General features: G+C 33.2%; 3 protein-coding genes across 3 annotated transcripts; 1 reads left to right on the forward strand and 2 right to left on the reverse strand.

The window, feature by feature from the left end:
• Positions 1-2,553: 2,553 nt before the first annotated feature.
• On the reverse strand, positions 2,554-6,605 carry LOC123916445 (inositol-3-phosphate synthase-like). Its single transcript, XM_045967908.1, has 10 exons — positions 6,325-6,605; positions 6,142-6,210; positions 5,633-5,768; positions 4,710-4,957; positions 4,388-4,614; positions 3,872-3,987; positions 3,540-3,716; positions 3,238-3,426; positions 3,084-3,146; positions 2,554-2,921 (listed from the first exon to the last, which is right to left on the reverse strand). Exons 1-10 carry the CDS (start codon positions 6,513-6,515, stop codon positions 2,802-2,804), a joined length of 1,536 nt encoding a protein of 511 aa, XP_045823864.1. The 5' UTR covers positions 6,516-6,605; the 3' UTR covers positions 2,554-2,801.
• Positions 6,606-11,331: 4,726 nt separating this feature from the next.
• Positions 11,332-11,613, forward strand: LOC123914543 (VQ motif-containing protein 10-like). Its single transcript, XM_045965745.1, has one exon. The coding sequence runs from the start codon at positions 11,332-11,334 to the stop codon at positions 11,611-11,613; it is 282 nt and encodes a 93-aa protein (XP_045821701.1).
• A 10,712-nt stretch (positions 11,614-22,325) lies between these two features.
• On the reverse strand, positions 22,326-26,363 carry LOC123915693 (inositol-3-phosphate synthase-like). The gene is made up of 10 exons (XM_045966897.1): positions 26,083-26,363; positions 25,896-25,964; positions 25,375-25,510; positions 24,446-24,693; positions 24,124-24,350; positions 23,608-23,723; positions 23,276-23,452; positions 22,974-23,162; positions 22,820-22,882; positions 22,326-22,657 (listed from the first exon to the last, which is right to left on the reverse strand). The coding sequence occupies exons 1-10, from the start codon at positions 26,271-26,273 to the stop codon at positions 22,538-22,540; spliced, it is 1,536 nt and encodes a 511-aa protein (XP_045822853.1). The 5' UTR covers positions 26,274-26,363; the 3' UTR covers positions 22,326-22,537.
• Positions 26,364-27,287: the final 924 nt, after the last annotated feature.

Below are 27,287 nucleotides of genomic sequence, written 5' to 3' on the forward strand. Positions count from 1 at the left end.
TAAATTGAACAACTTATTTGTTATAGAAAAAAAATATGTATTAGCTTTTCACTCATCCATCTAGTAATGAAAAGTTGAAAATATTGTAATTAAAATTTAAGAACTTTCATCGATTATTATCATCATTGTGCTGAAAATGAATATTTGTGCATGTGAAAAGATATACGCATATGAGAATTTTTCAAATGTCTAACTAAACTCTTTGTTTTATGTTTAGGAAAAATTAGAACATAAATCCATTATTCACGCGATTCGGTTGTATGAACGTTTAAGGTGTTCAAAAAAAAAAATTTATGACTCTTGTCTAAGTTGTCAAACATGTATCGTATAATTGTAAAACAATAACGTATCTCAGACACATACGCGCATAATTTTTGAAAGTACTTGTGGTTCATTATGTTTTGGGTCAAGACCCTACATCTTTTTCTTTATATTTCTATGCTATCTTGATTGATTTAAATAATCTATCTACACCATCGGCATAGATAAAAATAAAAAAACAGAAGATTTTACATAGTGCTTTAATGATCAAAAAGGCTATTAAGTTATGATATCATATATCAATAGAAGTCGGATTTAATGGAAAAGTTAAACTTTTACAATGTAACGAACCGATATATATTCAAACCAGAGCCGTGTTTATATTTTGTATTCAACAATGTCTTGAATTTACCTATTTAAAAAAATAAATAAAATTACAATAACATGTTGAATTATTGAGACATAGATAGATGTAAAATGTGTGGACTAGCCAGTCTTGAGAGTAATTATTAATTATAATGTCAAAAATTCTAAACTTCAAAATTTCTTATGGACTAGCCATTCTTGAGAGTAATTATCGGGAGTTTTTCTTTAGCACTATGCACATAAAATTTTCCAGACTACAGTGCTTAGAACCCGTGGCTACGAGGACGACGGTGGTAAGATTGACATATATGTCTTCAGTTTAGTTAAAGGTGTGGGTTTGGGCCAATCATGGCCATATGTAATTGTTGGTGTAAGCCCTAGAGGCCAATTACTTATAATTGAATAATAGATGTATTGAATAATTTACTTATCAAATAAAAGGCTTTTCTTTATTTATTTTATATATGATAAAATGATAAAGTCCCTAGAATAGTCAGTTCACTTATGGAACGTTAAGTATGACTTAATCGTGAGATTCCATTAAATATAAGAACACTATTCTTAAACATATCCATAGTCAAGTTTTATTGTGAAATGGGATAACGATAAAGCATAAAGACTATTATGTTGGTAGACTGATGATCATATCTCACTGATCATGGATAATGAGTTATCAAGTCTTCACATAGATATAAATGTTAAGGGTAACTTTATATCGGATTGACCCACCATGAGAATACTACATAGAGTGTTATGAAATGTCATAAGTTTTCTCATAGTGATAAAAGGTGTATTCCACCCTTCGACCTGAAACCACTATGTACCCTAGATGCAGGAGTGTAATACCTTGTTGTCATTCAAACGTTATCCGTAACTGGATAATTATAAAGATGGTTGATGGGTATCCCACGAATCATGCTGAGGGACATGAGTGACCTAGATGGAATTTGTCCCTCCTACATAACGGGAGATATGTCTATGGGCCCAATATTGAACTAGACAAGGATGACATACTATGCCTTGTGTTCAATATAGACATGAGGACAAAAGGGTAATTGTGCACAAGATATTTATCACGGAAAGGTTAGTCAGATCACGTGACATTCCTATGACTTGGGTAACAGTGATGTGTTGCTAGATACCGCTCACTGTTTATAATATTACGATTAATATTATTGCCAACGTCATAAGAACCTACAGGGTCACACACATAAGGACAGTTAAGAAGGGAAAAAAAAATAAGTAAGACTTATTGTGGGGGTGCAGTTAGTGAAAAACGGTTATTGGGCTTGAGAAGCCCAATTTCGTGTAAACTAAAGACCTCATAAGAAACTCTATAAATAGAGCCTTATGAAGTTCAGAAATTACACTTTTTGAAACCCTAACTGAGTTTAGAAAATTCTGAATTTCTCTAAACCCTAAACCGCACAAAATTCCCTCAGCTTTCATCCAAGAACAGCTAGCACTGTGAGATTGAAGGTTTCTGTACGTGTGGACTAAGTGGAGGTGCTGCAAGTGCGGTGCTTGTGATCGATAAAGGCGGCCACAGTTTTGTTCTTCAAAGGTAATATTCTAGACCTGATCATGCTCATTCACAAGAATCCATTGATGGGAAATCTTAATTTTAAAATTCCGCTGCGTTTATAAAAGTGTTTTATGAAACGATTTCCTAACAGTAATTGCCTTAGTATAGAAACTCTCAGCATTGTTACCTGTTAATTCAATAATTGTCATCAGCCTTGTAAAGAACACTTGTGATCATTATTAGAACATATATAATCAAGAGAAGGAAAATGTTATTTATCGCGAGAGGGTGTATCGCGAATTCATCACAAACTCTTTTTGGCTATTTCAGACATGTAAGCATTCGCTATGTTCATGAATGTAAATGTTCGCATTATAAGGAGGTGCTATGCCAATTATAAATAGACGAAAGAGAGGCATCAATTAAACACAAAATACTTTGACAAGTGAATATAATTCGATATATTAAGATGGCCTGCCCAGTGCTCGAAATTAAGCCGGCAGGAAAATACGGTGAAATGTTGGTAGGTACATTATGCTAACCAAACATATCAAAATATCACAACAGCAAATAGAGGACCATGGGATAAGCTTTGGACACACTACTATATTGAGTTATCCCAAGTTTCTTCTAATTCAACTGGTACACTTCACTTGTATTCAAGGATCATGTTGTTCTCAGGTGCCAATCCAACACAAGCTCTCAGAATGTTTTCCAGCATAGATCTCTGCTTTGATAATGCATTCACTACTGGTGTACCTGGTGGAACCTGCAATTTCAAAAAATTAATTATATTTTACACATCAACCTTGTAGAAAATTATACATAAAGTGCAAACATTTCTCAGATTAGGCGTGTCCTAGTGTCGGACACCAACACTTATAATTACACTGAATTATGTTATTTTCTCAATCAGCTAGATTAGACTTACAAGAGGAGCCTTAGTGAGGTAACTGAGGATGGTTGCAACAGGGTGGAATGTGTGGAACTTGTCCTGTAAATGAAAACAAGTAAACAATACATTTAGCTTAAATTTTTTAACAAATCAATAAACATGATAGTTTAAGCAAAAAATTAATAATCACCTCATGTTCAGATTTGAACTGGATTCTAGTGCTAAGCTCAGCAAGAAGGACCAAGTCCAAGATAATTGGAGCAGCCAAAAGAGAATCTTCACATGTGTTATGCATCACAATAGTGTTCTTTCCACCCATAAATATCTCAGAAGTGTACTCATCCATTGCTCTCTTGCTGTCTCCCACATAAGGCACATACTGCAAAATTAGAAAAAACCAATTAATTAGTACTAATGAGTAATGAACCAAGAAAGACATAATAAAAGTTACCTTAATAACACCAACAAAAAGAAAGTCATAGTAAAATTTACCTTAATGACAACAACATGGTCTGGATGTTCACCAGGTCCATAGAGGATTGCATTGCTGTTAACCATATCATCAACGACGTTGCTCTTCGAGATTTCCTTGGAGCGGAAGGTTTGCGGTGCAGAGAGATTCATTCCATCATTGTTTCCCAAATGGTTGTAACTCACTATTGATGTTGGCTATAATTTCATCATTCAACAACATAATTCAAATATCAATTCAATTTACTTCTTTTGTGCCAACATAATAGTACATGTCTTAATTAAACTTTGATCATATTACCAAAACAAAAAAAATTAACAATTGAATACTAAAAATGAATAAAGTAACTTACTTTGATACCAGCTCCCACAAGGAAATCAACTAGCACAGACTTCATTTTTGTCTGACCACTCTTGAAGTCATCTCCGCCGATCAAACTGTTCCTTTTGATAGCCAAATCAATCAACCCTGATGAATCAATACAAGCAAAATTCAATTTTTGTTTTAAATTTGTAACACTTACTAGCTTTTTATATCTATCTAAGTGTATCTTTGGTATCACGGTGGTTATGTTAGAATCACGGTGATCTACGGTGATTTTCCAAAAGCTACACTCTATGGCTTCTGCAAAATCGTGGTGAATCACCGTGATTCTGACATATTCACCATAAGCAATCCTGACAAATTCAACTTCTAAGGTGAGTATTATCACTTTTTAATTTTTATAAACTCTTTTCGGGTCATTTTTTAATGTGCGACATGAGTTTTTACACTGGCGAGTCGCTAGTCACAACATGTTTAATTAATTTGCATAAATGAAACAATAAAATTGTGATAAAAGTAATTAATGGAAAATTAGGAAAATAACCTGGGACAAAGGTGTTTTGAGGGCTTCCATTGATGAAAGGAACATTTTCAAGAACACAAGCCAAAGCAAATAGGGTTGAAGGAGAAATCTCAGATTCATTCTTGTCCACAGAAGCCAAGAGATTCTCCACAGTGTCATTTAGTCCCACAACAATATTACTGTACCTCTCAGTGTTTGCAGTCCAAAGTACAACAACCTTGTCAACCTTGTTAGCTTCCTTAAACTCCCTTAAATTCATAAAACAAATTATATTATGTAAGTTTCAAATTGATGATAAGGTAGTAAATTAATCAGATTGATATTTAATGTTGAATTTTAGTACTTAATGTCTTTGATGACTTGTTGAAGTTGTTCTTTCTTTGTTCCTTTAATGATGTTGTTAGCACGATCTCCTTGATTAGCAGCAATGAAATCAGGGTCATAGATTCCAGGGAGTGGAACCATGGATTCCATGTAAGGCCTCAACTGTTTCTGTAGGTCTATGTCAAACACCTTGGCTCTACCCATAGCATCAGCTAGGTTCATGTCACTGATATCCCATCCTCCCCACACTATGTCCTCAGGGTTTACCTACATACATAGATTAAATTAAAAGACATGCTAATGAAATAAAAATTCATATAAGTTTTTGACACATTTGAAATCGCAAGAGTTGATGCTAATCATGCTACTAGTACTACTCATGTTCCACCACATTTTAAAAAATTACTTTTTATTTTTAAAAGGTTTGAATTCTTCTAACAATAAGTTGGTGGGTTTTTTTAGAGCGACGCAAATGATAACATGCGGTTAAAGCACCTCTGCAGTCGTGACTGCATGCAGTCAACAACTTTATTACTGTACGATCAAAAGCGAATGATTCAAATTTGATAATAAAAATTTAATATTAAACAAAAATTAAAAATTGTCTTTTAATAAGAACCATCCGATTTTAATCAAACGATTTTGATGACCTAACTACAGTCGACTGCACAAAACAGTTAATCAAAATCGAGGATTAAAGGGTATCAATTTAATTGAATATCTTATATCTTGATATGTTATGTGATGTGGTAGCTTTGCACCCTTTGTGTTAAAAAACAAATTGGTATTATATTCAATCTGGGTGAATTAGATTCAACTTTTAATCGTCATTTTTATCTAAATTAGTATTATATTCAATTTAAAGTACTTAGTAGAAAAAAGAGTAATAATAATGAAGATGAAATGAGTTCCATCAAAGAAAGGGACCATATGATATAGTACCATTGGAAGAAGGCTCTTGAACGGGGCATAGATTTCTTCCCCTTGGAAAGACCCCACTCTGATAGCTGATGCTTGGGTCAGTGAACCAAAATAATTGGCTTGCTGAATATTGTCCTTTGTTGCCCATGAAATACCCCTGAAAATTGTATTTAAGAAATGAAGTAAATAAGCAAATTTAGTCTTTCAGATTTTTTATTTCACCACCAGTTTAATTTGACTTGAAAGTCAGTTCTAACATAATATTTTCATAAATTCAAAGACCAAATTTATTGTTGGGTGAAAATTCAATGATTAATTTGCTTATTTAGTCAATAATACTTGTTTTCTTGGTTAGTGTGTCAGAGACATCGGTTAATATTTTTCTAATAATAATAATAATAATATATATGTAGTCAAAAAATACTATAAAAATAATAAAATAATGGTAAGTTAAGATTTAGTAAAGAAAAAAGAAACAGTGTAAAAAAATAAAGATTTAGTCAAAAAATGGTGAGTAAGATGAAACTAACTCTCGGTTTGCAATAACACCACCAGTGAGGGATGAACCATTGTTTCCACCCCACCCAACAAGCATTACCCTGACAATATCAATAACAAAAAAAAAAAAGCACATGTAAATAACATAACAAAATAAATGAAATTCATTAATATACACAATGAAGAATGAGGAAAACATTATTATAATATAGTACCCTAATTTAGGGAGATTGGTTTGAGTTTTAAATTCATATTTGACAGTTTTGGGCTTAACAACCCACTCATAAGTGTCATTTGTGTTCTTCTGATGAACAAGTTCGGTTGTTTCGTAACTGTACACGGACTCAATCTCAGTCTCTGTGTACTTCACGTTAGGACTCTCAACCTTAAAATTCTCGATGAACATTTTGGTTACTTGAAGAAATTAAGAAAATATTGAAGAGAAAAAGTAAGAAAGGTTTTATGGTTGTTGTGGTGTGTTGCTTCACGTTGTTGAAGATGGTTCAATTTATAGAGAAAAATTGCAATAGTGCTACTACACGTGGTACAAAATAAGTGGATCTATGTATTGGGATAATTAATGTTTTTTATATTTTTGTTTTTGACAAATATAATTCATTGAACTCTGCTCTCTATAGATGGTTAAATTGTGTGAATTGCTTCTTCTTCTTTTTTTAACACTTTAAAGAGATAGGAAAGTTAGAAATAAAAGAGAAGTAATTAATGTTTTTTTATATTTTTGTTTTTGAAAAATATAATTCATTGAACATTGCTCTCTATAGATGGTTAAATTGTGTGAATTATTTTTTTTTTAACACTTTAAAGAGATAGGAAAGAGAGAAATAAAAGAGAAGTAAGATAGAAGAGAAATTAAATAGAAATTTTATATGGTTTGGATGAATAGAAAAGTGAGAAGAGAGAAATTTTAGTAAAACTATGTTTTCCACAACAATAGTGTGTTTTTTTTCTCCATGTAAATAAAATAATGTTTGTTAAACGAGGGTTAAATGGAATTTAAAATTATAATTTATTTTGTTTCGTCTACTTTCTAAATAATGGAATGAGAATATTATTCCGCCGCTTCATAAATTATCCAAACAATGAAATGGAGTTTTCACTCCACTCCGTTCCACTCCATTCCATTTGATTTCATTCCACTATGTTCCGTTCTGTTCCACTAATCCAATCAGAGCTAAGTGATGAAATATAGCACCCGATGCATTTGGAGGTGGCGAATGAAACTTCATGCATGGGAGCAAGACAATAGCGCAAAAATAAGAGTAAATAATTAATTTAGTCCTGAATTATCACCCTCTCACTAAACTATACTCAGATCAATTAATTTAATCATCAGTTAACTTTTCCTGTTAAATCACTCATTTTCTAAAATCCTCAGATAAAACTACCATTTATCTAACAAATCATTAGTTGGTTCAGTGGTGATTGATGGTGAACTTGGTAGGGAGGACCACAGCTCGTTCCTCTTCGCAACTGTGATCAGGAGTTATGATTGGTGCTGGACTTAGTAGGGTGGTGCTTCTATACTATTGAGTGTGTTGTTCTGTTTTGTGACTGATGCATTCGTTGTAGTTTTGTTTCCGGAATAGATTGTTGTTTCTAAGACCTTTTGGTGTAGACTGTCGTCATCACATAGAGGTGAGGGGGTTCAACTTAACCCCTGAACTTAAAATAAATACACATATAGTCCTATATAATTTATAGTTTGAACCCTCTTATTTTTATTTATTGCATCATTGACCCAACTAAACTCAAACCAATTTTAACAAGGCAAAATTGATTGAATTTGCAAAGTTTTATTCAAGTGAATTTCGTCCAACTAGACTCGTGATGCTTGATAATTAACTTGAGACTTGCATCGTTTATATGCGTAGGAGTATTGAATTTGCATTTTTAAAGGGAATAAGTGATCTTTCAAAAAATTGGTTGAAACGAAACCACATATTTTTTATCCATTAGTTTACCAACTTTTGATGTTAGCAATGATTTTGCTCGTTGCTATATAAACCGTTGAACAATTTATGTGTTTCATATGTTATTGAGAATTTGAGATTGATCAAGATTAGCAGTTTATGTGTTTCATATGTTATTAAATCAATAAAGATTAATGGTTTATGTGTTTTTATTGAATAATATTAATCTTTATCGGTCTCAATAACATATGAAACGATTTTAGATTTTTATAAAATTTAATACATATCCATATGTTATAAAATTTCAGTCCAACGGTGAATTTTGTAAAATTTGTATTCGTTAAAACGTTATTTTTTTAATGGCAAATATATTAGATATAAAGAGAAATCATTATTGAGCGGTGTAATATATATATATATATAGAGTCAGGATCCGTTGACACCAACTAGTTTGACACCAAATGTTACACCTCTCAATAACGTTTTAACCGATATAAATTTTATAAAATCCACCGTTGGATTGAAAGTTTACATCATATAGATCATTTGTGTAAAATTTCAGACAAATCCAAAATCATTTGATATGCTATTGAGACACATAAAGATTAACGGCATTTAAAAAAATACAAAAACCGTTAATTTTGATGTATCTCAATAACATATCAAATGATTTTGGATTTATTTGAAATTTTACACAAATGATCTATATGATGTAAACTTTCAATCCAACGGTGGATTTTATAAAATTTATATCGGTTAAAACGTTATTGAGAGGTGTAACATTTGGTGTCAAACTAGTTGGTGTCAACGGATCCTGACTCATATATATATATATATATATATATATATATATATATATATTGTAATTTTTTTGTACTATGTAATTTTTTAAATATATATTATAATTATAAATTAAAGGGTAAATAGGGTTTTACCCCCCTGCAAAATGGGCGAATTTTGCATTACCCCCCTGCAAATTTTTTTTTTTGTTGTGATTATCCCCTGTAATATAAAGATTCATTCAATTACCCCCCTAATTTTTTTGCTTATCAAAAAAAATTACCCCCCTAATTCGCCAACTAGACATGAAATCTTTTTTTTTTATGATGTGGCATGCATATGTGGATTTTCTTAGATTTTTTATTATTATAACTATTCCAAATCATTGTTATTTAAAATAAAAAAATAAAAAAAAATCTTCATCTCAAATCCCACAATTTTTTTTCTCCAAAAAACAACCTTCATAATATCAAATCTCAAGAAGCAACTTTCATCTCAAATCCCTAAATCGGAAAAAAAAAAAAAATCATCATCTCCACAATTCCTCCAATTCAAACTCTTCATCCACCTCCTCCATAACCACCACCACCAACAACAACCCTAACATAATCAACTCCTTCATCCCTCACCTTCCTGGTCTCTACCTCTCACGTGTTCATTCCTTTGATCTTGGTGAAGGATATGGGTTGGATTAACAATTACAAGTTCAAGAAAAATAACAACAACACATGTTCTCCAAACATCATTAATTCTGATTTAATTTTAATTTTTTGGAAAATCAACAAACAACAAAATTCAGATCTGGAAACCGGCGGAAATTAGTGAGAGTGATGCTGCAAGGAAGAGAGATGCAATTGGTGGGAAAGAGAGATGGACGACGACGGTGGTGGTGGCTGGTGGTGGAGTATGAACTATGAGATTTTATGTTTTGAGAAACTTATGAGTTTTTTATGGTTTTGGATTTATGGGTTTGAGATTGAATTGATGAGATGAAATTTAAGATTGAAGATGAAGTTTGTTGTTGTTGTTTTGATTTTTTTTTATTGAATGAAAGAATGGGTTGTTGTTGTTTGTTCTTCCTATGAGAGTGGTGAAGATTGTTGATGTTTCTTGCTGTTTGTTTTTCCCCTTTTTTTGTTTTTATTTTTTATTTTTTTTAAATGACATAGCTCAATATGTGGCAAAATAAAAATTAAATAAATAAAAACAGTAAAAAAAGCCATGTGTAAAAAAAAACCACGTATGGTTGCCATGTCAGCAAAATTAAGATTTCAAATCCAAGTTGTCAATTCAGGGGGGTAAAACAAAGAAACTTAATATTACGAGGGGGGAATCACAACTTTTTATTTTACAGGGGTTAATGCAAAATTCTCCTATTTTGCAGGGGGGTAAAACCCTATTTACCATAAATTAAATTTTAAAAATTTGAACCTGCAAATTAGACAATTCAGTAAATCGAATACTGGTGGTGAAAAAAAAAGTTTGAACCCCTAATCCAAGTTTTTGGCAACGCACTACGAGCTTTGAGTAATAAGGTTTTTATTCAATATGTTTGGTTTCTAGATGTTCATTGTGCTCTTCTAACGAGTATATAGTTTTGATTGTGTTGGGAGGTGTTTCTAAGGGGATGGAAAAAAAAACATATTTAACATTTATTTTATTTTATTTTGTTTTTGTTTACTATGAAGCTAAAATCGAATTTAAAATTAGCATGCTAGAAAAATCCCCCATCCTAGATTTAATCTACTGACTTTATTTAACTTTCATTTTTTTGTCAAGTAGTCTAATAACTAAAATTTCACTTTTTCCGACAAAAAACCAAAATTTCACTTTTTAAAATAAATAAGTTGGAGTACGAAGTTCGAACATCCGTCATTGCACTAACATGCAATGTCCCTAAGTTATACTCACCTGGACTATTTAATCTTAATTTGTTAGTTCATTGAACAAAAAAAATAAAAATGAAAAAACTAAACAGAAAAGTAGTTACACGTGGCAGTAGAGTGGAGCGGTGGAACCTACAAGTGTGAAACGAAGCACCTCGAAGGCTGTGGCTTCATTTTGGACTACTCTACCTCCACGCTCTACTAAGCATCGCGTGTTGACACGCTTTGATATTGTTGGTGTGTTAAGCTGACAAAGTTTCCAACCGACACGTGGTTCAAAGTGATTGAGTGCGTGAACAAGACTTGAGTGAAAGGAACTTGAAAGGTGACACTTCATTAGAAATAAAATGCCAGTAGGACCTTTCCCACGTTGTGAACTTTTTCTTATTTCCATTCGTTACGGTACAATTACAATTTTTATCCTGAGTCTCTTCATTCATGTTTCAACAATTTTTGTAGTAAAAAAAAAAAAAAAATTAACAATATTTATCACATTCCATTATTTTACACAAACTAAGCCACTTAAGCTACTTCTTTTTATACCCAATTAAGCCATTCTAGACAAAAAACAACTTTTTCTTCAATTAAGCTATTCTAGACAAAAATCAACTTTTTCTTCTTTATGATGAGTGGTGGAAGCAGTAGGATGATGAATCCTGTGAAGATTGTGATCATCAACACACAATATGTAGAAACTGATGCTACAAGTTTCAAATTTGTTGTTCAGAAACTCACTGGTAAAGAATCTGATGCAGAAGCAAAAGTTGAAAAATCTCAGAAGAAGAAGCATAATCAAAGTGGGGGTGGCTCTTTTCATATGAGTGATGTGTCGTTTAAGGAGTTTGATAGACTTCTTAATGATATGCCACTTATTAATGAGATTTGGTCTGATAATCTGATTAATTAATTAACTTAATTTTCATTTTTGTATAATATGTTTGTATTTGATTATTTTGAGTGCATACTATAGTGCACAACAAAACATTCACATGTTTTGTTATTTTTGTTTTACTATTGTTTTAACATATTATTGTTATATATACTAGCGGGCCAGGCAAGCGCGTTACGCGCCTGCCTGTGTCTAACCTATGTCTAAAAAAAAGACATGACTTATGTTATGTCAGTTTGTTAATAAAATTTTTTTGCTGCTACTAAAAAATTCAAGGGTATTGTTGGTATTATGAAAAGTCGACACCAAAACTCATGCATCCTCTTTATATATAGTGTAGATATCCACACTAAAAAATGGTTATGCATGCGGTTATCAATTCATTGAATCAACCACCCATGTATGAGAGGGTAAAGTTGGAAATAAAAAAATCCACACCAAAAAAAAGTATCCTCTTTATTATATGTATAGATGTATAGATAAACTAGCTTATATATATTCCCGATCATAGCCTAAATATCCACAATAATTGTATGTAAAGAACAAAATGAAAAGATGTCGGCCCACAAGTGGGCAATATTTTTTAATAGAATATATATATAGAATGACATGTTTATTATATTTGAGTAAAAACATCTTCTTTTTATAATAAAAAAGTTAATGTGAGGGTATGGTAAATGAGACTTTTATAAGATACACAATTATAGTGATAAAAGAAAAAATTCAATACATAAAATTTTATATAAATTACAATTGTCTTATGTGATGTTTTATATTCCGAAAATATTCAATGTGTGTTATGAATAATAAGCCTTAATAAAATACTTAGTGGATGTTCATCCTTATCTATTCCCTTGTCCTATAACTCTCACTAGTAAAATGGACCTTAATTGTCTTTGGTCTTCCACTCCCTTCTTTGTATCCTATAAATAAGACTCTTGTTATGATGTAAATACATACATATGAATAGAATAATACAAAGTTTTTCTATCTCTACTCTCTATATTCTAAAGCTCTAGAATTTTATTTAACACAATGATATTTTTATTATCAATATTATAAAATTTGTCGATTTCTCTATATATGTAACCAAAGACTATTCAGGGGAAGTAAAAGTAGGAGAAAGAGATAAAAAATGTTCGAGAGAGAAAAAAAAATTGATGTTTCGAGGAATTATGAGGATAAAAGTACATTTAAAAGGAAAAATGTGTGAAATTTGAGACGATCCTATCTTATCTTTACGAGAGAAGAAGAATACATTTAAAAGAGAAAAATATATAAAAATTACGAAAAATCGATGCTTCGATGAATTGTTTTGGTGGAGACTTAAACCCCCAATGGCTTGTGCTTGCATCCGCCACGAGTTATGTCTTATCTTTATCAAACTCTTATAGGGGTGTATAATCAAGTTTGACATGTGTTTAGATGTTCATTCGTTCGCAATATACAATTTATTTTACTTCAAAAATTAAATTTACATTGAAGTCGTGATTGGTATCTTTTGAATCTAAACCTGATTTTTTTAAAATTTATTATTTAATTAACTTTTACACAAATGTATGAAAACATAAATTACACCCATAAAATGTAGAAGCTCCCAAATTAATTTTATTCAAAATCTATTTTTGTCTTTCCATCGTAAAACCAAATACAATCATTATTAATATAGTGATCGTATTCTATTAGTTAGTAAATTTTATTCAAAAACATATATTTTTGAAGAACCTAAATTTAAATCTTGAATAAACAATACATTTGACAAGTGATTAATGAGCTTCACTAAAGAATAAATTGTTCTGAACGTAGTTTTAAAACCCGGATCGTGATAGACCCGATCAAGATACTGGGTCAATGATTTACTGATCGGATCAGTGGGTCGCTAGTCGGATCGTATGAATGTTGACCCAGTCTATATAATTTTTTAAAAAAATATTCATGACTTAAATTTTATGGATACAAAATTTAATCAAAAGGTTCATATTCCACATTATAGTTTTTATTTTGATTTTCATATATGTATTATTTTTTTTGAAAAGATTTTCATATGTATTATGTTTCATATGATAATATTATAATTTATTTAAAGATATTATTACACAATATATTTTTCTAACAATAATCTATTGTCCTTAACTAACTAATGAATAAAAAATTAACAACGATGGTTTTTAATATAGTTGATTGTATATTGTTAAAAACAAATATAGTTTTTTTTTTCATTTTTTTTTTTTATAAGAAAAAAGGTTGATGGCATGAGTTTCTTTGGACTAATTAATTTAGGCGATGGGATGGTATGAGTTAATTAATGTTACTTGTTCTGGTAAAAACTCAAAGGGGTTTGTATTATTGATTAAATGATGTGGTTACACTTGGTTCAATCCCAACAACCCTGAGAGTTTTATAGGTCAGAATTCGATCCCCTTACAAATGAAAGTATGGAGCTATTTATAGAGCATCTAGTCTTCTTCTCCAAGCAAGGATTCCTAGAAATCCGGACTACAACGCTTTCTTCGGTGACACAGCGTGAAAGTAGGGATGAAAACCTTGGTCTCCAAGCTATGGCGGTTGCGTGAAGTTGGTTTCTTCCTTCCCAAGTCAGTTGCTGACGCAGGGAAGAAGAAGATATTTTATAACAATACGAAATTCAGCTTCTGGGCGTTGCCATGTTGTCGTTAGTCACGCCCTGGCTTCATATCGCCTAGTGGATATTTAGGATTTATTTGATTTGGGCCTATTCTCCTTCTTATGTTCATTGGGCTTGCTGGATATGTCCTTAAGCCCATTGCCCGGTCCACAGCCCCCCAAGCACGAAGTCCAAAGGAGTGAAGTGCTTGAATGTGGTTCAAATTTTCCCTCTAGAATTTTTTGGCGCGAGATAAATCTCGTCACGTCCTTACCCATTTCTGATACATGTTCGTCTACTTACGCTTCACATATAATAACCGTCTCTCCACTTCCTGCAGCCACGATGGGATTTTTTCTCTATAAATGAAGCATTCGACGGGAGGATCAAGCCATCACTTCTCATCTGCTTGCTTAGAAATCTTGTTTCCGCAGTATGTCTCCTAAAAATCCTCCCTTTGAATGTGGTCAATCTCCTGCTTCCCCCGTCATTAAGCGGCTCCGGCGTATGTTGACCCTAAGTACGGAGGACTTAATGGACGATTTTGGTGAGTTTTCAGAATTCGTCAAAGAGCTGAATGATTATTGCTGGAGGTTGACCAAGGAGGAGAAACGTTTTCTTGACAGTGTGCTGCGTCTGGAGAAGGAGTTGAAGGATAATGCATCCTTCGTGATTGCTGTGGAAAACGTCAAGGAATGCCATACCGAAGTTACTGAAGCTGTTGATAGTCAGATAGAGATCACGAAGGAAACCATGGGTGTGCAGGAGGAAATCTTAGGAATATGCTTTAATGAGGAGCGGAGAGTGGACGATCGTTTGGCGATGCTGAACAAGGAGATGAAGCCGCTTGTGAAGAGGAAGAGGGCTCTTCAAGGCGAGATTAGGGATGATGTTGCTAAGCTAATTTCGAGGCGTCACTCTCTGGTGGACCTTTTGGATAAACAAGGCGAGCTGAGAGAGGATTTGAAGCCTATTGAAGAAAACATGGTGAAGGCGAAGAGGGTGAAACGGGCATTGGAAGAAATGCATCGTATCGCCGTTGCCGATGCTGGTGAATTGGGGAGTTCTACCATGCCATGAAGTCTTTGTTTGCTCATTTTTCCATTTATGCTTTTCTTTCTAGTGTTTGTAATTTTGCTTCCGCATTTTGGGACCTTTGTTGTTTTCCTTTCGCACTTTTGCTTCCGTTGTATTTCCTTCACCAAAATTTGAATTTTAAGTAGTTTCTTTTCCTTATGCGCTGTTCTCTTATTTCTGCTAATATCGCCTCCTTTTTGCAATTTTTCGATAACTTGAGTGGGTCAAATCTTGACTTCTTGGAAATATATAAAAATGACGCCTTTCGAGACAGTCAAACCAAAGTGGTTATGAGCGTCCAAGCATTAATTATGACCGTTAATAACGATGCTAGGGTTAAGCATAATCGGCTATAAATATCAAACGCTAAACTCACATTTTCATCAACTTGTTCTGAATCCTTACGATGGAAAGGAGAAATGCTAAAACACCCATTGCTGAGAAGCCTCAATCTCAGCGAAGGAAGAAAGAGGTGGAAATAACCACTTCGAATTCCACTCGTTCCCGAAGGGCTAAAGAGGTCAAAAAGGTGGAGGTTATCATTCTTTCCTCTGATACCTCTGATTCTGATAGCGCTGATGGGGATTACGTTTCGTTTCTGGAGACGTATGTTCCTCCCGAGCTTTCTTCTCGTGCTTCTTCGTCGGGTGAAGAAGATGGATCCCGGATTACCGTGGAGTCCAAGATGACGCTTCCTGAGCCTGTGCAGAAGGATTCGGAATCCGAGTGATGGGACTTTTTAGGAATACCTGTTGTTTTTGTAACTTGGTTTCCCCTCGTTGTACTTTTATCTTCTGTCATTAATAAAGATTCCCTTTCCCGTTTTGAGTTGAATGTTTTATTTTTTGCGCTTTGCTTTTTCCTTGTCTTTGACTTCTTCTCTTTGGGCGCTATTCCGACTATTCTTGTTGCGCCCTAGAAGGCGAATCAAACTTTTATCCGGCGAGATAATTAGTCCTGGCGTGACCGTTTAATTAAAGGTGCCTCTCTACCCGCCTGTAGGCGTCATGGTTAATTATCTGACGATAAATCTTCTATGGTTTACTCTCGAGATACGCGCTTTGACACGTACGCGATCCGACGATGTATACGATACTTATTCGTTCGAACCTTACAACTTCAAATTAACTGTTCGGACTAACGTCTTATAAATAGGGGTTTTACTCTTTCTTTTTCCTTTACTTCTTCTGCAAAATCTTCTACTCCCATCTCGATCCAGTGACGCTCTCTTCTTCATTCTTCTGATAAAGGTTCTCAACGGTCTCCGTTTTAAGACGACTTTATCTCCTTGCTTCGAGGTCTTCATCCGTTTCATAAGGTATTTCATTTCATACCTTTCTTCTTTTCGTTAATTAGGTCCGTTCTGAGTAGGAACCCTAATTTTTCTAATTAGGTTTAGAACAATGGTTATCTTGAGGGAGTTAGATGAGGATGAGGGGAGAGTTCCTATTTCTTCTCCTAGTTATCTCGAATGGGCGCAACAAGTTCGCGCCCACTATACTAGGGCTAACGGCGTTCTTAATAGCCGGGGGTTTTATTCGGAATTGTAGGGTTTTGATGTTGGGAGTAGTAGTAGTGATAGTGATAGCAGTAGTGATAGTGGTAATGATAGTGATTGCGTCATAATCTCCCCTTCTTCTTTCACAGGGAAGCGGAAGAACCCCTGCCGAGACCTGGTCGTTGCTGACTACGCTCCAGTCACCATGGAAGTTCCTTCGAAGTATACTAGTGTGGAAATGGTGAGGAGCTTTAGGAAAGCCGTCAAACTTTCTGACTCCCGATGATGCGCTGCAAGTATACAGCCTTGCCGCGTGTAGTTTTAAAAGATTATCGATCCCACAGAGACCAATAGTCGACCTACCGTTATCTAATGTTACGTTGTAAATCTAAGGCTAAATAGTAAATAGTAGTAGAGTTTTTAAATAAAACAAAAGAAAATATTTTTTTTGGGTTTTTAGAATAATAAGGCGTATTGCTAGGATGAGCTCTTAGTTGCTTCACAGGGTTCGATATTTAATTCGCGCTAAGTAAAATTACTACCGCATCTAATTGTCGTATTTTAATAAAAGCGATGCTCCAGGCGAAAGCCGTTCTCACTTCCAGCTCTCACAACTCTCATCATGAAATTATAAAATACTTATCAAAGTAGTTTTCGTGCTAAGTAAAATTACTACACCACCTAGTTGTCGTATTTTAATAAAGTCGATGCTCCAGGCGAAAGCCGTTCTCACTTCCAGCTCTCACAACTCTCATCATGAAATTAATAAAATACTTTACAAAGTAGTTGCATTACTTCTAGATATTTAGTGGTGTAAACAATTAAGTTTTCGAATTATATTGGTTTAAAAACACTAATCTCAGCTATCGCGAATCTTGACTAATGTTGTAGATTATAAAGGTGATGCTAAACTCTCGTCTCACATCCGCTAATAAAGTACTTTTTGAAAACCAAATATAATTAAATTACTTCTAATCCTAAGTGGGCGTTCTTCCGAATTAGAAATAATTATCGACTCTAATCCTAAGTGGGCGTTCTTCCGAATTATAATCAATGTTTAGTTTTTACTATCTAGTAGAAATCTCAAGTGGCGTTCTATGTTGATCCTACTTTAATTAATTCTCACTCTCGTGACAAATTATAGTCATTTAAAAATAAAAACTACTTAAAGAAAACTTAAAAGAAACTAGCGCGCGAACTAACTATCGAAACCCTACTAGCTACTAATCACACATCCTAGCAATATTAAATTAGCTAGACATAACTAAAACTAAAACTAAAGACGAAATAAATAAAGAAGCGGGAAATAAAAACATAAAGCAAATAAATAAATAAAGCATAAATAAATAAAAACAATAAAGAAAAATAAAAGAAAGAAAATAAAATAAAAACCTGGATAAAAGCTCCAAGGAATAACGTCGGCACAAAAGAAAATAATATTCAACTTTAGAAAGAATTCTCGCAAAGGCTTAAGAATTCTTTCCAACTAACTATACGAGTTATATTCTCGTTTTACAAGTTAATTGTTACAAAGTTGTCTGTCTAGAAAGTGGAGAAAAGGGACCTATTTATACTAAAATACAAAACACCAATGTTGTGTACTGCCCGTGGGACTAATTGCAAAACACGCGTCACCGTTTGATTAAATTTTGAGGAACGCTGTGATGAAAAGTGGCAGGCGCCACTTTGGACAATTTGGCAGCCGCCACTTTGTTTTGTTTGGCAGGCGTCAATTGTTGTTTGTGGGCTGCACACGTGTGGCCCAATTGGTTGCACGTGTGTGGTCCTTTTTGTCCGATTTTGCTCCTTTTTGGTCCGTTTTCGCTCCTTTCTTCAACTCGTACACTTTTTATCTGTTTATTTAAAATACAAGAAATAAGTAACGATTCATAATATAAAACTTCGAAATCGAAATAAAAATAATTAAAATATAATAGTAAATTAACTAAATAAATAGCATATTTTAGGCGTATCAAACTCCCCTAAACTTGAACCATTGCTTGTCCTCAAGCAATTTAGCTTGCATATAGAAAACATTTGAAATGCGAAGCAACTCACACACACAGACTTAGAGGAAAATAACATCACAAGTACTCATATGTGGTCAGAAATTCAAATCGGCTAAGATTAATTAGTTAGGTTCTTTACACAATCAAGAAGGGTATTTCAACGACACACAAAGTTCTCCCTCTTATACATATCGAATTCGGATCATGCCGTTGTACTAAAATCTAAATCTTCTCATTTGTTTCATCCTTTTTCATTCTAGACAGTCACATTAAGACCCTTTATCTATGTCACACACATGGTAAGAAAGCCGGTTAGCGTCTTTGTTCATCTTTTTCAACTCGCAAATAGCTTGATGATACAAATTTTGATGATACAAATTTTTGTATTAGCAATCATATAAATATTTTTTCCAAGGTTTAACCGTATTACCACAGTATGACCTTATATTATTTTTTTTTCTTTAAGGTTTAACCGTATTACCACAGTATGACCTTAAGAATTTGCTTAGATGATTCGCTTATATTCATCGACAAACCTACTTAATGTGTGACTTTATAGATGGTGTCCGACTGGATAGATAAACTACTAAAGGATTCCACAAATTTAAATCAGGAGATTTTGGCACAATGGTTATTCAAATTGATATCTATACTAGGGAGACTTCTGGGTGTTGGAAAAATACCGATTTTGTTGTGAAATTCCCTAATTTCCTTAACTTAGCCTCTCGTCTTTTCTTAACCTATATACTTTTTAAGTGAGCTATTAGCCTAAGTCTTTGAAAAAAAATTTAATTTGGCTCAAGAAAAGGAAAAATTTAGAAAAACCAAAGAAAATACTATAAATTTTTTTTATTATGCGAAAGGGAATAAAAATTCAAATAACTAAGAATTAAAAGTAAATAGAGATAGTAGAATACTCCCCTAAACTTAAATCCAACAGTGTCCTCACTGTTGCAACTCAAGAGTAGTTTTGGAGCGTAAAACCTGTGGCAACAGCCCTGCATCTTATGTTGGGTTTGCAGAATTTGGTTTTGCTGGGCTTGCATGGATGTCACTTGTTCCATCATCTCCTCTTGTTGTTGATGCATGGCATAGAATAATCCATCGCACTCTTGATTTAATGCATTTTGGGCGCGTATCTCAAGGAGTACATCATCGATGGAGCTTTGTCTTGATGAGGAGGAACTACCTGCAAAAGTGTTAGAAAAATGTGTAGTGTGTGCAGGTGGAACAATGCTTGCGCCCCCACCAGCGGCAACATTTGGAGAAATGTGCGTGGGAGCTCTATTAGGCACAGAATTATTAGTATAGATTCCTTTCATTACGTACATCCGTAAGCCATGTGTTAGGAAGGGTTATATTAGAGAAAACACGGTTGTTAATCATTAAATCATATATACCATCTTCCCTTAGCCTCACTAAATTCATACTCTTCATCATATCTTCATTGATAAAACGGGGTGCAGTATGGTCTAAATTTTCTAATCGAGGTCCTAGTCCTATGGCTTTAGCTATGGTCGTGATTAAGCCTCCAAAAATTATAACACCATTTCGCCTCGAATTAACTCGTGAAAGCATATGTGAAAAAAAAGGGGGCGGTGTTAATTCTTGATTCTTTAAAGACGGCAAAAAATAGTGTTTGCCAAAAGGTGGCGAAAATAACGTAACGCCGGATTATGGATAGATGAGGCCAAATGAATGAAAACAAAAACATCTTCCCTAGGGAATCATATGCATGGCGTGAACCATGCTCTTGTAAGAGTGTGGGAAGTTGTGTTTTTGTTTGCTCATGGAAGGCTTTTTTTGAAAAGTGATCAAAGACTTATTTTTGAAAAAAAATTTCTTTGATAAAAATTTGGAAATCTTTCACTAAAGAATTTAATTGCGCATAATGTTGTGCTAATAGATTGTTTTGAAATGGAAATTATCGGAGAAAATTGAATATAACAGGTACTCATAAAGATAAAAAGAAGAAAAAACGATAAAGTATGAATAATAATGTATTAAAAGAAAATATGCGAAAATTTAAACACACCGAAAAACAGGGAAATAAAAGTTTTTCTCCTCCCCCAAACTTATTAAATGAATTGTTCTAAATGTGTGGGCGGAGAAGAAAACATATAAAAATAATGGTAGTTACTAGCCACGTAGATTTTTGAGAGCGTTATGGATGCTCGCGAATTCTTTAGCGCAATTGTCGAAGCTCAAAATAGTCAAGTCTAGGAATTTATTAAGATCGGAGCGAAGCGTCGCGACAGTATCGGTGAGCTCGGCTATAGCAGCGGTATGATCGACTAGGGCGGTGGGTGGTGACATGGATTCAGCTGGGTGGGTGGGTGATGGTGGTCCGGGTGTGTAGTAGAATGGAGGGGTTTCGGGGTCATGTTCATCTTCTCCTTCCAAATCGAAAAGCCAGTTGTTTTTGTCATGAATGCTCGTCTTTTCAAGGTTGGGCAAGGTGAAGTGGTGAACGGGCTGGCGGTTGATAATGAGCTGAAAGGTTGTGGGTCCCAAGTTACCAACTAGTTGGCGGTTAAAGCAAAAGTTGATGTTTAGGTAACGGAATCCGCTAGCTAGTGGGGCTCCAAAGTGGATGAGTTTTTGGGTGAAGGGGTTCAGGCCAATGGTCTTAACCAAGAAAGAGACAAACCCGCCGATGCAAATACGGTGGTTTGGTGTATCAATAATTTTCTGGATGTTGGCTAAGACGAATGGTGCAAGGTTTACGGGGCGTCCTTGGAAAGCACAATACATCTATCTACACCATCGGCATAGATAAAAATAAAAAAACAGAAGATTTCACATAGTGCTTTAATGATCAAAAAGGCTATTAAGTTATGATATCATATATCAATAGAAGTCGGATTTAATGGAAAAGTTAAACTTTTACAATGTAACGAACCGATATATATTCAAACCAGAGCCGTGTTTATATTTTGTATTCAACAATGTCTTGAAGTTACCTATTTAAAAAAATAAATAAAATTACAATAACATGTTGTTGAATTATTGAGACATATATAGATGTAAAATGTGTGGACTAGCCAGTCTTGAGAGTAATTATTAATTATAATGTCAAAAAGTCTAAACTTCAAAATTTTTTATGGACTAGCCAGTCTTGAGAGTATTATCAGGAGTTTTTCTTTAGCACTATGCACATAAACTTTTCCAGACTACAGTGCTTAGAACCCGTGGCGACGAGGACGACGGTGGTAAGATTGACATATATGTCTTCAGTTTAGTTAAAGGTGTGGGTTTGGGCCAATCATGGCCATATGTAATTGCCTTAGTATAGAAACTCTCAGCATTGTTACCTGTTAATTCAATAATTGTCATCAGCCTTGTAAAGAACACTTGTGATCATTATTAGAACATATATAATCAAGAGAAGGAAAATGATATTTATCGCGAGAGGGTGTATCGTGAATTCATCACAAACTCTTTTTGGCTATTTCAGACATGTTCGCATTATAAGGTGGCGAAAATACTTTGACAAGTGAAGCATCAATTAAACACAAAATACTTTGACAAGTGAATATAATTCGATATATTAAGATGGCCTGCTCAGTGCTCGAAATTAAGCCGGCAGGAAAATACGGTGAAATGTTGGTAGGTACATTATGCTAACCAAACATATCAAAATATCACAACAACAAATAGAGGACCATGGGATAAGCTTTGGACACACTACTATATTGAGTTATCCCAAGTTTCTTCTAATTCAAATGGTACACTTCACTTGTATTCAAGGATCATGTTGTTCTCAGGTGCCAATCCAACACAAGCTCTCAGAATGTTTTCCAGCATAGATCTCTGCTTTGATAATGCATTCACTACTGGTGTACCTGGTGGAACCTGCAATTTCAAAAAATTAATTATATTTTACACCTCAACCTTGTAGAAAATTATACATAAAGTGCAAACATTTCTCAGATTAGGTGTGTCCCAGTGTCGGACACCAACACTTATAATTACACTGAATTATGTTATTTTCTCAATCAGCTAGATTAGACTTACAAGAGGAGCCTTAGTGAGGTAACTGAGGATGGTTGCAACAGGGTGGAATGTGTGGAACTTGTCCTGTAAATGAAAACAAGTAAACAATACATTTAGCTTAAATTTTTTAACAAATCAATAAACATGATAGTTTAAGCAAAAAATTAATAATCACCTCATGTTCAGATTTGAACTGGATTCTAGTGCTAAGCTCAGCAAGAAGGACCAAGTCCAAGATAATTGGAGCAGCCAAAAGAGAATCTTCACATGTGTTATGCATCACAATAGTGTTCTTTCCACCCATAAATATCTCAGAAGTGTACTCATCCATTGCTCTCTTGCTGTCTCCCACATAAGGCACATACTGCAAAATTAGAAAAAACCAATTAATTAGTACTAATGAGTAATGAACCAAGAAAGACATAATAAAAGTTACCTTAATAACACCAACAAAAAGAAAGTCATAGTAAAAGTTACCTTAATGACAACAACATGGTCTGGATGTTCACCAGGTCCATAGAGGATTGCATTGCTGTTAACCATATCATCAACGACGTTGCTCTTCGAGATTTCCTTGGAGCGGAAGGTTTGCGGTGCAGAGAGATTCATTCCATCATTGTTTCCCAAATGGTTGTAACTCACTATTGATGTTGGCTATAATTTCATCATTCAACAACATAATTCAAATATCAATTCAATTTACTTCTTTTGTGCCAACATAATAGTACATGTCTTAATTAAACTTTGATCATATTACCAAAACAAAAAAAATTAACAATTGAATACTAAAAATGAATAAAGTAACTTACTTTGATACCAGCTCCCACAAGGAAATCAACTAGCACAGACTTCATTTTTGTCTGACCACTCTTGAAGTCATCTCCGCCGATCAAACTGTTCCTTTTGATAGCCAAATCAATCAACCCTGATGAATCAATACAAGCAAAATTCAATTTTTGTTTTAAATTTGTAACACTTACTAGCTTTTTATATCTATCTAAGTGTATCTTTGGTATCACGGTGGTTATGTTAGAATCACTGTGATCTACGGTGATTTTCCAAAAGCTACACTCTATGGCTTCTGCAAAATCGTGGTGAATCACCGTGATTCTGACATATTCACCGTAAGCAATCCTGACAAATTCAACTTCTAAGGTGAGTATTATCACTTTTTAATTTTTATAAACTCTTTTCGGGTCATTTTTTAATGTGCGACATGAGTTTTTACACTGGCGAGTCGCTAGTCACAACATGTTTAATTAATTTGCATAAATGAAACAATAAAATTGTGATAAAAGTAATTAATGGAAAATTAGGAAAATAACCTGGGACAAAGGTGTTTTGAGGGCTTCCATTGATGAAAGGAACATTTTCAAGAACACAAGCCAAAGCAAATAGGGTTGAAGGAGAAATCTCAGATTCATTCTTGTCCACAGAAGCCAAGAGATTCTCCATAGTGTCATTTAGTCCCACAACAATATTACTGTACCTCTCAGTGTTTGCAGTCCAAAGTACAACAACCTTGTCAACCTTGTTAGCTTCCTTAAACTCCCTTAAATTCATAAAACAAATTATATTATGTAAGTTTCAAATTGATGATAAGGTAGTAAATTAATCAGATTGATATTTAATGTTGAATTTTAGTACTTAATGTCTTTGATGACTTGTTGAAGTTGTTCTTTCTTTGTTCCTTTAATGATGTTGTTAGCACGATCTCCTTGATTAGCAGCAATGAAATCAGGGTCATAGATTCCAGGGAGTGGAACCATGGATTCCATGTAAGGCCTCAACTGTTTCTGTAGGTCTATGTCAAACACCTTGGCTCTACCCATGGCATCAGCTAGGTTCATGTCACTGATATCCCATCCTCCCCACACTATGTCCTCAGGGTTTACCTACATACATACATTAAATTAAAAGACATGCTAATGAAATAATAATTCATATAAGTTTTTGACACATTTGAAATCGCAAGAGTTGATGCTAATCATGCTACTACTCATGTTCCACCACATTTAAAAAAATTACTTTTTATTTTTAAAAGGATTGAATTCTTCTAACAATAAGTTGGTGGGTTTTTTTAGAGCGACGCAAATGATAACTTGCGGTTAAAGCACCTCTGCAGTCGTGACTGCATGCAGTCAACAACTTTATGAATGTACGATCAAAAGCGAATGATTCAGATTTGATAATAAAAATTTAATATTAAACAAAAATTAAAAATCGTCTTTTAATAAGAACCATCCGATTTTAATCAAACGATTCTGATGACCTAACTACAGTCGACTGCACAAAACAATTAATCAAAATCGAGGGTTAAAGGGTATCAAATTATGTGTATCTTTTAGTTAATTTAAAGTGCCTAAGTAGAAAAAAGAGTAATTAGAGAACTTAGTAGAAAAAAGCAATTTAGTATTATATTCAATCTGGATGAATTAGATTCAACTTTTAATTGTCATTTTTATCTAAATTAGTATTAGTATTATATTCAATTTAAAGTACTTAGTAGAAAAAAGAGTAATAATAATGAAAATGAAATGAGTTCCATCAAAGAAAGGGACCATATGATATAGTACCATTGGAAGAAGGCTCTTGAATGGGGCATAGATTTCTTCCCCTTGGAAAGACCCCACTCTGATAGCTGATGCTTGGGTCAGTGAACCAAAATAATTGGCTTGCTGAATGTTGTCCTTTGTTGCCCATGAAATACCCCTGAAAATTGTATTTAAGAAATGAAGTAAATAAGTAAATTTAGTCTTTGAGATTTTTTATTTCACTACTAGTTTAATTTGACTTGAAAGTCAGTTCTAACATAATATTTTCATAAATTCAAAGACCAAATTTATTGTTGGGTGAAAATTCAATGATTAATTTGCTTATTTAGTCAATAATACTTGTTTCCTTGGTTAGTATTTCAGAAACACTGGTTAATATTTTTCTAATAATAATAATAATAATAATAATAATAATATATATGTAGTGAAAAAATACTATAAAAATAACAAAATAATGGTAAGTTAAGATTTAGTAAAGAAAAAAGAAACAGTGTAAAAAAATAAAGATTTAGTCAAAAAATGGTGAGTAAGATGAAACTAACTCTCGGTTTGCAATAACACCACCAGTGAGGGATGAACCATTGTTTCCACCCCACCCAACAAGCATTACCCTGACAATATCAATAACAAAAAAAAAAAAGCACATGTAAATAACATAACAAAATAAATGAAATTCATTAATTAATATACACAATGAAGAATGAGGAAAACATTATTATAATATAGTACCCTAATTTAGGGAGATTGGTTTGAGTTTTAAATTCATATTTGACAGTTTTGGGCTTAACAACCCACTCATAAGTGTCATTTGTGTTCTTCTGATGAACAAGTTCGGTTGTTTCGTAACTGTACACGGACTCAATCTCAGTCTCTGTGTACTTCACGTTAGGACTCTCAACCTTAAAATTCTCGATGAACATTTTGGTTACTTGAAGAAATTAAGAAAATATTGAAGAGAAAAAGTAAGAAAGGTTTTATGGTTGTTGTGGTGTGTTGCTTCACGTTGTTGAAGATGGTTCAATTTATAGAGAAAAATTGCAATAGTGCTACTACACGTGGTACAAAATAAGTGGATCTATGTATTGGGATAATTAATGTTTTTTATATTTTTGTTTTTGACAAATATAATTCATTGAACTTTGCTCTCTATAGATGGTTAAATTGTGTGAATTGCTTCTTCTTCTTTTTTTAACACTTTAAAGAGATAGGAAAGTTAGAAATAAAAGAGAAGTAATTAATGTTTTTTATATTTTTGTTTTTGACAAATATAATTCATTGAACTTTGTTCTCTATAGATGGTTAAATTGTGTGAATTGCTTCTTCTTCTTTTTTTAACACTTTAAAGAGATAGGAAAGTTAAAAATAAAAGAGAAGTAATTAATGTTTTTTATATTTTTGTTTTTGACAAATATAATTCATTGAACTTTGCTCTGTATAGATGGTTAAATTGTGTGAATTGCTTCTTCTACCTTGAACCAAAATATATAGAACTCAAAATTATACTAACTTATGGTTTATTTTGATAAGATAGTTCAATTAGCTTATAACTTATTAATTTTTATTTCACTTTTATCCATATTATCTTACTTCACAAAAAATTAAATATTAATCAAACATATTTTTTTATGTTATTTCATATTTATATGCTAATTCAATTGGTAATTTTACCCAACACTACAAACTCAATTAATTAGCCACTTTTTTTTTTTTTTTGCAAAACAAAGTCAAAGATGATTATTATAAAATATAAAATTAAACTATTTAACTTAAAATAAGATTTTACGTATAATGAAAGACTTGAAATCATCAATAATAAACTATAAACTAATATTTGTATTAATACTTAAAATAATATGTGTACGAGATATCGCGATCATCAATAATAAACCTTAAACTAATATTTATATTAATATTTGTACAAATATGTGTACAAA

This window comes from Trifolium pratense, linkage group LG3 (genome assembly GCF_020283565.1).
Source record: "Trifolium pratense cultivar HEN17-A07 linkage group LG3, ARS_RC_1.1, whole genome shotgun sequence".
NCBI classification, from domain to species: domain Eukaryota; kingdom Viridiplantae; phylum Streptophyta; class Magnoliopsida; order Fabales; family Fabaceae; genus Trifolium; species Trifolium pratense.